General features: G+C 46.6%; 1 protein-coding gene across 1 annotated transcript in view; it reads right to left on the reverse strand.

Annotated features, from left to right (window-relative positions):
- HACD3 (3-hydroxyacyl-CoA dehydratase 3) overlaps positions 1 to 17,115 on the reverse strand; it is a gene marked incomplete in the record, with an annotated part of 37,333 nt that overhangs the window by 8,916 nt on the left and 11,302 nt on the right. Inside the window, 3 exon segments of the mRNA XM_073618323.1 lie at positions 6,609 to 6,773; positions 6,884 to 6,957; positions 9,383 to 9,425. Coding sequence (XP_073474424.1) covers positions 6,609 to 6,773; positions 6,884 to 6,957; positions 9,383 to 9,425 — 282 coding nt within the window.

A 17,115-nucleotide genomic window follows, 5' to 3' on the forward strand; every position in this document is an offset into this window, starting at 1 on the left:
TCTTCGGCGCCCCCCCCCCACCTCTGGCCACATGTGGTATTGCATACAATAGAAGTCAAAGCAGAACGAATTATCTTTGTTTCCATTGACTTCTATGGGGAAACTCGCTTTGATATGCGAGCGCTTTGGATTACAAGCATTCTCCTGGAACGGATAATGCTCAGAATCCAAGGTTCCACTGTAATCACTACAGATATACAGAACATGCTTTGTTCAGATTTCATGACTGAGGTTTACAACCACTAAGTCAGCGCTCCTTTTCTGTATACATGTTCCAGGTCAGCATCCCAAAGTATCAAACTGTGAAAGCTTCAGTATGACAGCCAGGCAACCATCGTTTTCAGGAGAGGTCAGCCATGGTAACCTAAATGACTCGCCTTTCAACCACTTTAAGAGCGCCCCACGCATATAGACTACGGCAGGGCGGCCCTCCCGCACAAAGTCACGTACCTGTACATGATTTGGTGCACGGGGTCTGGGGCACGTATGCCACCGGCGACCCGCTCCCGCTGTGATAGGACACAGCGGGAGCCAATCAGCGGGCTTGCCGAGATCCCACTGATCGTTCTGAGGAGAGGTAGAATGGCGGTCTGCCTACCTAACCAAGGCAGATCACCGTTCTGTCAGAGGGGAGAAGGGAGATTTTGTGTTTCTGCTAAATGCAATATCTCGGTTTTCCCCCAGTGAAAGCAACACCCCCCCCAACCCCCGCACAGTTAGAAAGCACCCCCTAGGGACACATTTAACCCTTTCCCTGCCAGTGTCATTAGTACAGTGACAGTGCTGCTTTTTTTTTTTTTTTTTTTTAAGCACCGATCGCTGTATTGGTGTCACTGGTCCCCAAAAAGTGTCAAAAGTGTCAGTTGTCTGATTAGTCCAACGCAAAATAAGTCACTGATCGCCACCATTATTAGTAAAACAAAATTTTAAAAATCCATAAAAATATTCCATCGCTTGTACGCTATAACTTTTACGCAAACCAATCAATATACGCTTACTGGGATTTTTTTTTTTTTTTTTTAGCAGAATACATATTGGCCTAAATTTATGAAGAAATTATTAGATTTTTTTTTTTTTATCATTTTTTTTTAATTGGATGTGTTTTATAGCAGAAAGTAAAAACTATTTTTATTTTTTTTCAAAATTGTTAATAGCGCAAAAAATAAAAAAAAAAAAGATCGCAAATGTGATCAAATACCACCAAAAGAAAACTATTTGTGGGGGAAAAAAAGGACCTCAAATTTTATTTGGGTACAACGTCACATGACCGTGCAGTTATCAGTTAAAGTAACGCAGTGCCGTATCGCAAAAAAATGGCCTGGTCATGAAAGAGGGGGGGGGGGTAAATCTTCCAGGGCTGAAGTGGTTAATGCTCCTTTGTTTGTGGGTAACGGTGCAGCGGGCTCAGAGAGAGGTTGGCACCTCAACCATTGATCACAGCGGCCTGCAGTTCAGAAGAGGAGCGTTGGCAGCAAGCGCGGTAAATTATTAATCCGTCGGTTGCACAATATGAGGACAAAGGATCAGAAATCAGCGACCTGCGGGCCCATAGGGCTGTGTGTTCAGAGATCAATGCTCTTCCATGTGATTCTGGGTGCAAAGGCTACTTCTAGTTTGGAGTGCTTGCCATTTGTTTGTGTAGTTGGTGACGGAGACGCATTGGATACCTTCAGCTACCCTTGTGCTCTTTGCTGGGTGTCCGGCGAGTCCCTGTACCTTTAAGGAGGGGCGGGGCTCCCTCCAGGCTCACCTGCCCTTAGGCTCGGTTCACACCTGTCCGGAGCAAAAATTTCCCACCCTCTGTTTTCACTGCAAATTTCCAAAAGCGGCAGTTCAGCTGCGATTTAGATGCAAATTTTTGGAGCTGGTGGCCACCGGCGTCTTTAATATTAACTGGTCGTCCTTAACCACTTAAGGACCAGCCTCGTTTTGGATTTTAGGTGTTTACATGTTTAAAACAGGTTTTTTTGCTAGAAAATTACTTAGAACCCCCAAACATTATATATTGTTTTTTTTTTTTTTCTAAACACCCTAGAGAATAAAATGGAGGTCGTTGCAATACTTTTTTTTGCACCGTATTTGCGCAGCGGTCTTATAAGCGCACTTTTTTTGGAAAGAAATCACTTCTTTGAATAAAAAAAAAAAAAAAAAAAGACAACAGTAAAGTTAGCCCAATTTTTTTTTTTATATTGTGAAATATAATGTTACGCCAAGTAAATTGATACCCAACATGTCACGCTTCAAAATTGCGCCCGCTCGTGGAATGGCGACAAACTTTCACCCTTAAAAATCTCCATGGGCAACGTTTAAAAAATTCTACAGGTTGCATGTTTTGCGTTACAGAGGAGGTCTAGGGCTAGAATTATTGCTCTCGCTCTACTGGTCGCGGGGACACCTCACATGTGACCACCGTTTTCATATGCGGGCGCTACTCACGTATGCGTTCGCTTCTGCGCCGAGCTCGTCGGGACAGAGCACTTTAAAAAAAATGTTTTTTTTTTCTTATTTTATTTATTTTTTCACTTTTTTAAAAAAAAAAAAAAAAAAATTTGGATCACTTTTATTCCTATTACAAGGAATGTAAACATCCCTTGTTATAGAAAAAAGCATGAGAGGTCCTCTTAAATATGAGATCTGGGGTCAAAAAGTCCTCAGGTCTCATATTTAGACTTTAATGCAAAAAAAAAAAAAAAAAAAAAAAAAAAAAAAAGGTCGTTTGAAAAGAACGACACAAAAAAAAAATAAAAAAATTGTGCCTTTAAGACAAATGGGCGGAGCTGACGTAATGACGTCGCTTCTGTCATTCTATGGTATGGAGACGGATGGGGGCCATCCTAGCCTCACTCGTCTCCATACCTAAGCAGTGAGAGGACCCAATTGCCTCCGCCGCTACCGACGGCTCCAGTAAGCGGCGGAGGTGGCGGGAGGGAGGGTGGCACCTCTCCCGCCGCTGACAACGGTGATCTCGCGGCGGACCTGCCGCAGAGACCACCATTATCGTGTACAGAACCGCCGGGCCCTAAAGATGGATACCTCGGTTGTGGCAGCAGCTGCTGTTACCGAGATATCCATCTTCAAAGTAATGACGTATATATACAGTGGCCGGTCAGTAAGTGGTTAATCACTTGCTTACGGCGCACATATACCCCCCTTTTCTGACCAGGCCAATTTTCAGCGCGGTCACAATTTGAATGACAATTTGCGCGGTCATGCAACGCTGTACTCAAGCTACATTTTTATCATTTTGTTCACACAAATAGTGATCTCTTTTGGTGGTATTTAATCACCACTGGGTTTTTTTTTTTTGCTAAAGCAAAAAAAAAAAAAAAAAAAAATTTGAAAAAATAAATAAAAAACAAAAAAAAAACATTTTTTAAAGCTAATGTTAACGGAAGCAGAGTACCGACTCTCTTTTCTACTCACGCTGATCATGAGGAGAAAAAAAAAAAAGCCAAAAACCGGCTTCTGTTTACTTCTGTGATCAGCTGTCATTGGCTGACAAGCTGATCACGTGGTAAAGGGCGGCTGTGATCAGCCGAGGCAGCAATAAAAAAAAAGAAAAAAAAAAGAAAAAAGAAAACAAAAAACACAGCGTGAGGTCCCCCCCGTGTGAGCAAAAAAAAAAAAAAAACCCCCACACTCCCCCACCAATTTCATACCAGGACCCCCTCCTGAACCATGCCAGGCCACATGCCCTCTGAACCCCCCCCCCCCCCACCCCAAAGCACAAGGGCCTCTTCCCCATAACCCTGGCCAGTGGGGATCTGGCTTATTGAAATCTGTAAGCCCCCCCAGATCCTGGCCCCCCTAATGTGAATGAGTATGGGGTAAGTATGCAAACTAAATCTACGTTTTTAACACATGCTTTTAGACAGGATAATTCCGTTTGTTGCAGGCTGGCAAGTTAGATGAGAATTTTTTTTTTTTTTACATGTGTCGCCCTTCCATGTGCTCCTTGCTGCAAAGGCCAGTTATAGGTCAGGATGGTTGCCATTTGTTTGTACAGGGCTGGATGCTGCATCCGAGGTCTCCTGGAAGCACTACAACTCTGGGACCAAATGCAGAGGGACTAGACATCATATGTGCAGGAAGCCTCAGTTAGCAGACTGGGAGAGTTTAAAGCAGTGGTCTCCAAACTGCGACTTGGGGGCCAGATGTGGCCCTTTGCGTGCTTTTATCCAGCCACTCTATTCCACCGACCAACGATGAGGCACCATTCCACCCGCCGACACCAGCGGTGGGGGCACCATTCCACCCACCGACACCAGCGGTGGGGGCACCATTCCGCCCACCGACACCAGCGGTGGGGGCACCATTCCGCCCACCGACACCAGCGGTGGGGGCACCATTCCGCCCACCGACACCAGCGGTGGGGGCACCATTCCGCCCACCGAAACCAGCGGTGGGGGCACCATTCCGCCCACCGACACCAGCGATGGGGGCACCATTCCGCCCACCGACACCAGCGATGGGGGCACCATTCCGCCCACCGACACCAGCGATGGGGGCACCATTCCGCCCACCGACACCAGCAATGGGGGCACCATTCCGCCCACCGACACCAGCAATGGGGGCACCATTCCGCCCACCGACACCAGCAATGGGGGCACCATTCCGCCCACCGAAACCAGCGGTGGGGGCGCCATTCCACCCACCGACACCAGCGATGGGGGCACCATTCCACCCACCGACACCAGCGATGGGGGCACCATTCCACCCACCGACACCAGCGATGGGGGCGCCATTCCACCCACCGACAACAGCGATGGGGGCGCCATTCCACCCACCGACACCAGTGATGGGGGCACCATTCCGCCCGCCGACACCAGCGATGGGAAAATGTTTACTCCCACCAGGTCATTTTCTACTCCTACTGGCCATAGTCCCCTCCCCCTAACGCTCAAAGGACAGTAAACTGGCCCTTTATTTAAAAGGTTTGGAGACCCCTGGTTTAAAACATCAGCTCCCCAATCCCCTAGTCTTCCATCATTATAAGATACAGTGGGGACATAGGGGTATGCAGATGGAACAGAGGAAATGATGGGACTGCATTTACTAACAAGAAAGGATAAGTTTGCTTTTGGAACAGGTGACCCGTTACACCTCATGCCCCACTTACCCCCTTCCACTGTGACAGCAGGGCGGGGGATCCTCTCCCTGCAACAGCGGTCACATTTTAAAAACTTCACGGCATTTATTCACAGCAATCTGTGAATGAAGAAACTACAAGTCCCATCTTCCACCGCGACAGAAGGCTTGTAGTTCTCAATGAACTTGGAGGGCACTGATGAGCACCCTCGTAGTTTATAGACCTTTCCTCCAGCTTTCTAACAGAAAGCCCCTACAGCGGTATGGGCAGAAAGCTGGAGTAAGTGTCTGCAGAAGCCAGACATTGCACCCGCCACTTCCCCTCCCCCTGCTCCCATCTATACTACTGCCTGCAAAACCGAAAGCGGAATGCACTGCCCGACCTCTCCTTAGCAACCGATGACGTCATCGGTTGGTAGGATGCAGACGGCCGTTGTTCTATCAGATCAGTACTAACCGTCAGATCGTGTAACGGAAGTAACGTTCCGACCAAAAAAAAAAAAAAAAAAACATACTGCGCATGCGCTATGCTATGTTCCATGGCGCTATCAGTTCTAAACAGTTCATGATCCGATGGGCTGCGGTAATCTGAAAGAACGCCCATTCAGACATCTTACTACACCCAGCTACTACAGAGTCATTTTAGCAATGAAGTGAGCGTATATATAGTATATTGACATCTGTGATGCTGTTTGGATGTTACATTTTGAAAGCCTAAAGGTTTAGCGCTGAGCAGTGCAGGGTGTACCAACATGGCCGCCGCCACCTTCCTACTGCTGGAGTCCAGCTTTTTTCAAAAATGTAACATCAAAACAGCATCACAGATGTCAATATACTATATTTATTTATATACGCTCACTTTATTGCTAAAATTACTCCGATCTTCAAGACGTAGCTGGGTGTAGTAAGATGTCCGCATGGGTGTTCTATCAGATTACCGCTACCCGTCAGATCATGAACTGTTTAGAACGCATAGCGCATGAACAGTAAGCATTTTTTGGTAGGAACGTCCGTTCCACGATCTGACGGGTAGAGCTAATCTGATAGAACACTGGCTTGTACAGCTCTCAGTTTTGCTGGCAGTAATATAGATAGGAGCAGAGGAGGAACGGGATGCGCTTCTCCCTTCCCCGTATACACAGGAAACCTTTAAATTATCAAAATGTATCAGGGCTTTCGATCATTTTGCTGCTGCACCCCTGGGGACTCTTAGCGGCACCCGGGTTGAAAAACCCCTGCTTTATAGTGTAATTTCAGCTCCCCGTCCCCCGTGTTCTGAAAGCTCAGACAAACTTTATAAATTCAGCACTTTGAAGGGACGGAGAGAAGGGAAGACTGCAGATAAACAGGTACAACTTATGTAGGAGGATTTGTTTCATCTCTGTGTATCACCTGAGGCCGGTCACTTCACTGGGTATATGTGAGGGCTTACAAACACTTTATACTAATAAACTGTTTCATAAAAAAAAATAAAAAATAAAAAAATAAAATGACACACACTAGAATTGGACTTGCATTACCTTGTCCCGTAACTCCATCTCCGCATCGGACTCCTCAAGCCAGCGATCGAAATCTGGAACTAGGAAAGGCGGCTTACGCTCCTGCTTTATCAAGCGCGGCCACCATTGACTTTCGCTCTTTTTCACGGTGAGGTTAACGTGTCGCTGAGTGCAGCGCTGCACCACCTGTCCAGCCGCCCAATGCAGAAAGCAAATGAGAAATTATTCATCACCCGGCAGGAAAAAGACACCTGTCCAACCATCTATAGTCCTCCAAGCAGAAGAGATCTACCTACCTTCGCTTTTACAGGCTCCAGGAATTCCAAGGAAAACTCATACGTGTTCACTCCCTTAGCGCCGTGTCCCAGAGCTGGGGGGGTGGGGGGTTGGGAAAAAAAAAAAAAGAATATATAATTTAAATCCTGGCAAATTACACCGGATGTATATTGCAAAACGTTTTCTTAGGGCACTTCTTTCAAGAGTTGAGTAATGCAGATTATTAACCTCTTTATCTCCAGGTCTTTTCTGGCACATTTTCTTTACCCGCAACAATCAGTATTTTTTGATGGAAAATTTCCTAGAACCCCCCAAACACATACTTTTTTAATAAAGCAGGGGCCCTGGAGCATAGGTGTGCACTTTAATTTTTAATCCATTTATTTTTACACTGGCGTCTCACTTTTTTTGGGGTCACAAGGAATGTTAACGTAAACATAACATACATTTAAACTCGTAACATTTAAACATATTAACATTAATAAAATTTACACAGAACGTAAACATGTTAATATAAATGTAAAAATCAACACAAACATCTCTTGTGACAGGTACTCTTTATGGGGCGATCTGGGGTCTATGAGACCCACAGACCACCAACTCAAGGAGAGGAGGGGGGGTTATCCCTCGTTCACAGACCACCAACACAAGGAGAGGAGGGGGGGTTATCCCTCGTTCACAGACCACCAACACAAGGAGAGGAGGGGGGGGGTTGTCCCTCGCTCACAGACCACCAACACAAGGAGAGGGGGGGTTGTCCCTCGCTCACAGACCACCAACACAAGGAGAGGAGGGGGGGGTGTCCCTCACTCACAGACCACCAACACAAGGAGAGGAGGGGGGGGGGTTGTCCCTCACTCACAGACCACCAACACAAGGAGAGGAGGGGGGTTGTCCCTCACTCACAGACCACCAACACAAGGAGAGGAGGGGGGGGGTTGTCCCTCGCTCACAGACCACCAACACAAGGAGAGGGGGGGTTGTCCCTCGCTCACAGACCACCAACACAAGGAGAGGAGGGGGGGGTGTCCCTCACTCACAGACCACCAACACAAGGAGAGGAGGGGGGGGGGTTGTCCCTCACTCACAGACCACCAACACAAGGAGAGGAGGGGGGGGTTGTCCCTCGCTCACAGACCACCAACACAAGGAGAGGAGGGGGGGGTGTCCCTCACTCACAGACCACCAACACAAGGAGAGGAGGGGGGGTTGTCCCTCGCTCACAGACCACCAACACAAGGAGAGGGGGGGTTGTCCCTCACTCACAGACCACCAACACAAGGAGAGGAGGGGGGGGTGTCCCTCACTCACAGACCACCAACACAAGGAGAGGAGGGGGGGTTGTCCCTCGCTCACAGACCACCAACACAAGGAGAGGAGGGGGGGTTGTCCCTCGCTCACAGACCACCAACACAAGGAGAGGAGGGGGGGTTGTCCCTCGCTCACAGACCACCAAACACAAGGAGAGGAGGGGGGGGGTTGTCCCTCGCTCACAGACCACCAACACAAGGAGGGGGGTTGTCCCTCGCTCACAGACCATCAACACAAGGATGGAGGGGGTTGTCCCTCACTCACAGACCACCAACACAAGGAGAGGAGGGGGGGGGTTGTCCCTCGCTCACAGACCACCAACACAAGGAGAGGAGGGGGGGGTTGTCCCTCGCTCACAGACCACCAACACAAGGAGAGGAGGGGGGGGTTGTCCCTCGCTCACAGACCACCAACACAAGGAGAGGAGGGGGGGGTTGTCCCTCGCTCACAGGCAACCAACACAAGGAGAGGGGGGTTGTCCCTCACTCACAGACCACCAACACAAGGAGAGGAGGGGGGGGTTGTCCCTCGCTCACAGACCACCAACACAAGGAGAGGAGGGGGGGTTGTCCCTCGCTCACAGACCACCAAACACAAGGAGAGGAGGGGGGGGTTGTCCCTCACTCACAGGCAACCAACACAAGGAGAGGGGGGTTGTCCCTCACTCACAGACCACCAACACAAGGAGAGGAGGGGGGGGTTGTCCCTCGCTCACAGGCAACCAACACAAGGAGAGGGGGGGTTGTCCCTCGCTCACAGACCACCAACACAAGGAGAGGAGGGGGGGGTTGTCCCTCGCTCACAGACCACCAACACAAGGGGGGGGTTCCTCGTCACCTCATGGGAGTGTCTCCTGCACTGACCAAAGAGGGAACGTCTCCCACTGACAGCCAATCTAATGGACTTCTATCCACTGACCACCAAGTCGTTGTAAGCGGGCATTAATCCACCGACTGCCAAGTCATTCATGGTAATGTACTGTGAGGTGCAGATATAATTATTAGCAGGGGTTCCCCGGGACCTGAAAGTTTGTTAAAGGGGTTCTTCTTTGTTAAAAAAAAAAAAAAAAGGGTTGTGAAAGATTGCCCTGGAGGTATGGCCACAATGGACAGAGGAGGAGGGAGGAGGGAGGAGGGGGAGAGGAGGAAGAAGATGCTGGTGGTAGAGAAGACAATGCAAGGAACTTGCAGGAGAATTCTGGAACCCACCTTTGAAATGCAGAACATTGTCTGTGATGTTGATATCTGGATTCTGCAAAAGACAACAAATATATTAATAATCGTATCAGTCTACTGACACAGTCCTATATCTCACCGGATACAGCATGGACTAGAATGTTATCTCTGATGATTTGGGGGGGGGGGGGGTGAGCATAGGAACACATACTGATACTAACTAAAAACAACTTGAAGAACAACTGAAAAAAAAAAAGAAATTGTAAAAGTTACAGGGCGATGATTCAGAGGACGGAGAGAAACCTTTCTTTATTTTTAAACAGCAATAGTAGATCTGCATTTTTGGGGTTAGTATTAGGATTATCAATTGACTACTCATCCTTTGTGTCATAATTTGCAATGTTAAAGTGGTTGTAACCCTTAAAAAAAATAAAATAAAAAATAACCCCCCCCCCACCCCCAAAAAAAAATAAAAGGAGCCTCTTCCTTTAACGCGTGTTAAACCGCATAGTGCTTGTGCGTTGTCATTTGTAGAAGGGATTAGATATGTTTTATCACAAATGACTTTACAACCACTTTAATACTAACCACGGATGGCAATCTGTGATGTGGACACCTTTAGCTCATCTATCTATATATGCAGAATGAGCGAATGGTGAACAAAAGCAGGAGGTTCCAGGAACCGCTATGATAAAAGTAGAAGTGCCAATAGACAGAAGACATCATTGCCCAATACAGCCAACTATGTTTAGATCGAAAAAATGATGACGTGTTGTCAGTGGGCATACTGCTGACATCTCAAAAAACAAAGAAAGAAAAAAAAAAACTATAGAAAAACAGAACCATCTGAAACAAAAGTTCATCAACATCATTCAGATGCAACATAGAAAGATACAAAAGTAACAACGTTTCATTTATCTGCAGATGAAAGGATTATCACTTCTGGCTGCACTCACACCTGGGAGTAAATCGTGGGCAGCAATAACACCGAGATTAAAGCGGTTGTAAACCCCTGGTCGTTCTTTGTTTTTTTGGACCTGTAAGGTAAAAGGCATAATGTGCTAGTATGCATCGAATGCTAGCACATAGAGCTGCACGATTCTGGAAAAAATAAGAAATCACAATTTTTTTTTTGCTTAGAATAAAGATGACGATTCTCGGTGTATAACATCATCTTTCACATTATATCACAAAAATTTGGCTAACTTTACAGGTTTTTTTTTTTTTTTTTTTTATTATTCATTGAAGCGCATTTTTCCCCAAAAAATTGCGTTTGAAAGACCGCAGCGCAAATACAGTGTGACATAAAATATTGCAATGACCACCATTTTATTCTCTAGGGTCTCGTAAAAAAACAAAAAACAAAAAAAAAAAAACATATAATATCTGGGGGGTTCTAAGTAATTTTCTAGCAGAAAATACAGATTTTAACTTGCAAGCAACACATGTCAGAAAAAGGCCTGGTCTTTAACCACTTGCCGCCCGCCACATAGCAGAATGACAGTGGCAAAGTGGTTTCAATATCCTGACTGGGCGTCATATGACATCCGCAGGATACTGAGCCGCTGCGCACCCCCGGGGGGCGCGCACCATGGCGATCGTTCTGCGGTTTGTCAGTCTGACACCCCTCAACACCGATCTAGGTAAAGAGTCTCTGACGGAGACTCTTTATTATGTGATCAGCCATGTCCAATCACGGCTAATCACGATGTGAAGAAGGAAGAGCCGGTGATCGGCTTTTCCTCACTTGCGTCTGAGAAATGTGAGTAGAGGAGAGCCAATCATTTGCTCTCCTGACAGGGGGGGTCTGTGCTGATTGTTTATCAGCACAGCCCACCCTCGGATCCCACCCAGGACCACCAGGGAAGCCATCCACACTGGACCACCAGGTATGCCCCCTAGTCCCCCAGGGAAATACTAATCTGTGCCCAGGCAGCTGCCAATCAATACCCACTCACAATGCCTACCACTGCCAGTGCCACCAGGTATGCCTATTAGTGCTGCCTAATAGTGCCCAGCAGTGCTGCCTAATAGTGCCCAGCAGTGCTGCCTATCAGTGCCCAGCAGTGCCGCCTATCAGTGCCCAGCAGTGCCGCCTATCAGTGCCCAGCAGTGCCGCCTATCAGTGCCCAGCAGTGCCGCCTATCAGTGCCCAGCAGTGCCGCCTATCAGTGCCCAGCAGTGCCGCCTATCAGTGCCCAGCAGTGCCGCCTATCAGTGCCCAGCAGTGCCGCCTATCAGTGCCCAGCAGTGCCGCCTATCAGTGCCCAGCAGTGCCGCCTATCAGTGCCGCCCATAAGAACCCATCTTTGCAGCCTTTCAGTGCCCATCAGTGCCGCCTATCAATGCTGCATATCAATGCCACCCATCAGTGCTGCATATCAGTGCCCATCGTCAATGCCCGTCAGCGCCCGCTCATTGGTGCCACCTCATCTGTGCCACCTTATCAGTGCCCATCAGTAAAAACAAAACAAAACAAAAAAAAAAAAAAAAAAAAAAAAACTTATTTACATTTTTTTTTTTTTTTTAACAGAAACAAAAGCAAAAAAATGTAGTTTTTTTCAAAATTTTCGGTCTTTTTTTATTTGTTTAGCAAAAAATAAAAATTCCAGAGGTGATCAAATACCACCAAAAGAAAGCTCTATTTGTGGGAACAAAATGATAAAAATTTAGTTTGGGTACAGTGTTGTATGACGGCGCAATTGTCTTACAAACTGCGACAGCGCTGAAAGCTGAAAATTGGTCTGGGCAGGAAGGTGTATAAGTGCACCGGTTAACCACTTCCGGACCGCCCGCCGTCATACGTCGGTACTTTGATGTTGAAGACCGTTGTTATGGCAGCAGATAGCTGCCATAACCCTGGTATTTTTAACAACGGCGGATGGTCCGCTTTCAGATAAAAATGGTCTCTGCGGCGAATTCGCCGCAAGATCACTTTTGATCAGTGGCGGGAGAGGCGCCAACCCCCCTCCCCGGTGGTCTCCGCTGCTTACCGTCGTCGGTAGCGACGGAGACAAATCGGTCCCCTCTCCTGCGAGGCATGGAGTCGAGTAAGGGAAAGATGGCTCCCACTCGGCTCCATACCATAGAATGACGGAAGCGATGTCAAACCTTAAAGAGGATTTTTTTTTTTTTCTTATTAAAAAAAACAAAAAAAAAAAAACAAAACTAAAAATAAAACTTTTTTTATATTAGTGTAAATATGAGATGTGAGGTCTTTTTGACCCCAGATCTCATACTGAAGAGGACCTGTCATGCTTTTTTCTATTACAAGGGATGTTTACATTCCTTGTAATAGGAATAAAAGTGACCCCGATTTTTTTTTTAAATGGACAGTGTAACAATAGAAATTAATAAGTAAAATAAATTTTTAAAAAAAGTTAAAGCGCCCTGTCCCTCCCTGCTCGAAGCAAACGTAAGTCGCGCCCGCATATGTAAATGGTGTTCAAACAACATGCGAGGTATGGCCGCGATCGTTAGAGCGAGAGCAATAATTCTAGCAAAAGACCTCCTCTAACGCAAATCTGGTAACCCGTAGAAATTTTTAAACTATGGAGATTTTTTTTAAGTGTCAAAGTTTGTCGCCATTCCACGAGCGGGCGCAATTTTGAGGCATGACATGTTGGGTATCAATTTACTCGGCATAACGTTATCTTTCACAATATAAAACTAAAAAAAAAAAAAAAAAAAAAAAAAAAAAAAAAAAAATTTGGGCTAACTTAACCGTTTTCTTATTTTTTTAATTCAGAAAAAGTGTATAAAATATATAATGTTTGGGGGTTCCAAGTAAATTTTCAAGCAAGAAACCTGATTTTAACTTGTAAACACCAAGTGTAAATAATAGGCCCGGTCCGGTTAAAGTGCAGATGCGCGGTTTGTTCAGTGGTATTCAGTCACATATATGGATAGGGGTCCTCTGTACACTTCATCTGCATTGTTGGGAAAGTCCAGATCAGGTTGCACAGGAAGGTAGAGGGAGGACTTATCTTACACTCAATGTGAGCCATTAGTGTAAATGCAGACTAACAATCCATAGTCACACACCGACCAGCATAATAAAACACGTGTGCTCTGCTGTATGTTGTGCAAGAGCATGGCACCGTTTCATTTTTCTTTCTTTTTTGTGCCCTTGCATGAAGTCCATGGTGACCTTAATGACAGGGGTAGACCACCTTGGTGCTGCAATTGTTGTGGAACTACAAGTCCCATAAAGCATTGCACAGCTCACAGCCACAGTCATGATGGGGTTTGTAGTTCTACCATAGCTAAAGAGCTGAGATTCCCTGATCTATGCAGATCAATGAAGCTCAAAAGGACATGGTGGTGTGAACGAGCTCTTATCAATGGGTGTGGGCGAAGTCTAGAACAATTTTTGAAGCCGCTATATACACAGAGGCTAAGAGGTTAGCAATTCAGCCTGGCAGCACTAAGGTCGTCGGTTCGAATCCCAACCACGGCACTACCTGCCTGGAGTTTGCATGTTCTCCCTGTGCGGGTTTCCTCCGGGTACTCCAAAGACATGCTGGTAGGTCAATTGATTCCGGTCTAAACTGACCCTAGTATGTATGTATATGAATGTGAGATAGGCACCTTAGATTGCAAGCTCCTCGAGGATATGTATAATATATAGGTGTAAAATGGCAGCGCTATACAAGTACCTGTAATAAATTATATATATATATATATATATATATATATATATATAATAAAAATAATTATTAAATATAATATAAATATATATATATATAAATAAAAATAATATATATATATATATATATATATATATATATATATATATATATATATAATAAAAATAATAATAATTAATAATACAATAATAATACACAGATATAAAGTGCATGTATAAAAAATAAATAATATATAGTGGCTCCTCCGCTATCTTCTGCTCTTTTGCTAGCAGTGGCCCGGTCTTGTCCATCGTCTTCTTCCCTCTGCTCTTCTTGCGATGTTGACACGATGCTCTCTCCCGCTGTAATGCCGGGTGAGCGGTAATCAACGACTTATATTAGCATGGGGGGGTGGTCACCGGGTGATGTCATCCGGTGACCATGCCCCCTTATGCCGTCACCGCCCGGGGCATGATGGGACGGTGACATCATAAGGGGGCGTGGTCATCGGATGACATCACCCGGTGACCACGCCCCATGCCAATATAAGTCGTTGCCCACCGCTCACCCGGCATTACGGCGGGAGAGAGCGTCGTGTTGACATCGGAAGAAGAAAAGAGGGAAGAAGACGACAGGCAAGACCGGGCCACCGCTAGCAAAAGAACAGAAGATAGCGGAGGAGCCCGGCAGCAGAACCGGAGAGCGTGGAGAACCACCGGAGAGCGCGGAGGAGTCGGAAGAGACCCCCGAAGACGGAAGAGACCCCCGGAGCTGACTAATAAACTACTTTAAAAACCTGTCTAGTGTGTTTTTTTATTGACCCTTTTTCCTAGGTGAATGGGTAGGAGTACGATGTATCCCATACTCATTCACATAGGGTGGGGGGCCGGGATCTGGGGGCCCCCTTATTAAAGGGGGCTCCCAGATTCCGATAAGCCCCCCGCCCGCAGACCCAAAAGGCCAAGGTTGTCGGGAAGAGGCCCTTGTTCTCATCAACATGGGGACAAGGTGCTTTGGGGTGGGGGGCGCAGCGCCCCCCATGCCTCGAAGCACCCACCCCCCATGTTGAGGGCATGTGGCCTGGTACGGTTCAGAAGGGGGGGGGGGGGCGCTCGCTCGTCCCCACCCCCTTTCCTGACCGGCCAGGCTGCGTGCTCGGATAAGGGTTTTGTATGGATTTTGGGGGGGACCCACAAGCCGTTTCTTCGGCGAAGGGGATTACCCTTAAAATCCATACCAGACCGAAGGGCCTGGTATTGTCTGAGGGGGGAACCCCACGCCAATTTTTTTTTTTCATTTTGGCGGGGTTCCCCTTCATCCTCAGCACACAAGTCACACACAAGTCGCATCATGATGATCCAACTTGCGGTGCAACTTCTATTTAAATCAATGGGCTCCCATAGGGAACCATTGATTTTGAATAGAGGCAGAGAAACGCGGTTATAAGCTAGCGCCGCTAAACGTGCATTGACGGCAATGTAAACGCTGATAAAATCACGTTTTAAAAGCAGCGTTTTCCTGCCAGCAATTCGATGTTCAGAACGGCCGTTTATGAGCTCCAGTGTGCATGGAGCCTAACAGTGTAAATTTGTTGTCCCCTCAAAATAACTCACACAGCCATTAATGTCCAAAACGCTGGCAACAAAAGTGAGTACACCCCTAAATGAAAATGTCCAAATTGGGCCCAAAGTGTCAATATTTTGTGTGGCCACCATTATTTTCCAGCACTGCCTTAACCCTCTTGGGCATGGAGGTCACCAGAGCTTCACAGGTTGCCACTGGAGTCCTCTTCCACTCCTCCATGAGGACATCACGGAGCTGGTGAATGTTAGAGACCTTGCGCTCCTCCACCTTCCATTTGAGGATGTCCCACAGATGCTCAATAGGGTTTAGGTCTGGAGACATGCTTGGCCAGTCCATCACCTTTACCCTCAGCTTCTTTAGCAAGGCAGTGGTCATCTTGGAGATGTGTTTGGGGTCGTTATGTTGGAATACTGCCCTGCGGCCCAGTCTCTGAAGGGAGGGGATCATGCTCTGCCTCAGTATGTCACAGTACATGTTGGCATTCATGGTTCCCTCAATGAACTGTAGCTCCCCAGTGCCGGCAGCACTCATGCAGCCCCAGACCATGACACTCCCACCACCATGCTTGACTGTAGGCAAGACACACTTGTCTTTGTACTCCTCACCTGGTTGCCCCCACACACGCTTGTCACCATCTGAACCAAAGAAGTTTATCTTGGTCTCATCAGACCACAGGACATGGTTCCAGTATTCCATGTCCTTAGTCTGTTTGACTTCAGCAAACTATTTGCGGGCTTTCTTGTGCATCATCTTTAGAAGAGGCTTCCTTCTGGGACAACAGCCATGCAGACCAATTTGATGCAGTGTGCGGCGTATGGTCTGAGCACTGACAGGCTGACCCCCCACCCCTACAACCTCTGCAGCAATGCTGGCAGCACTCATATGTCTATTTCCTAAAGACAACCTCTGGATATGACGCTGAGCACGTGACCTCAACTACTTTGGTGGACCATGGCGAGGCCTGTTCTGAGTGGAACCTGTCCTGTTAAACCGCTGTATGGTCTTGGCCACCGTGCTGCAGATCAGTTTCAGGGTCTTGGCAATCTTCTTATAGCCTAGGCCATCTTTATGTAGAGAAACAATTCTTTTTTTTAGATCCTCAGAGAGTTCTTTGCCATGAGGTGCCATGTTGAACTTCCAGTGACCAGTATGAGAGAGTGAGAGCGATAACACCAAATTTAACACACCTGCTCCCCATTCACACCTGAGACCTTGTAACACTAACGAGTCACATGACATCGGGGAGGGAAAATGGCTAATTGGGCCCAATTTGGACATCTTCACTTAGGGGTGTACTCACTTTTGTTGCCAGCGGTTTAGACATTAATGGCTGTGTGATGAGTTATTTTGAGGGGACAGCAAATTTACACTGTTATACAAGCTGTACACTCACTACTTATTACTTAAAATATTTACAAAAATGTGAGGGGAATATAAATATAAATTATATATATATACACACACACACACACACATACATATATATATATATATATATATATATATATATATATATATATATATACACACACACACACATATACATACATATAT

The sequence above is a fragment of the Aquarana catesbeiana genome, linkage group LG03, assembly GCF_042186555.1.
Source record: "Aquarana catesbeiana isolate 2022-GZ linkage group LG03, ASM4218655v1, whole genome shotgun sequence".
Taxonomy (NCBI): Eukaryota; Metazoa; Chordata; class Amphibia; order Anura; family Ranidae; genus Aquarana; species Aquarana catesbeiana.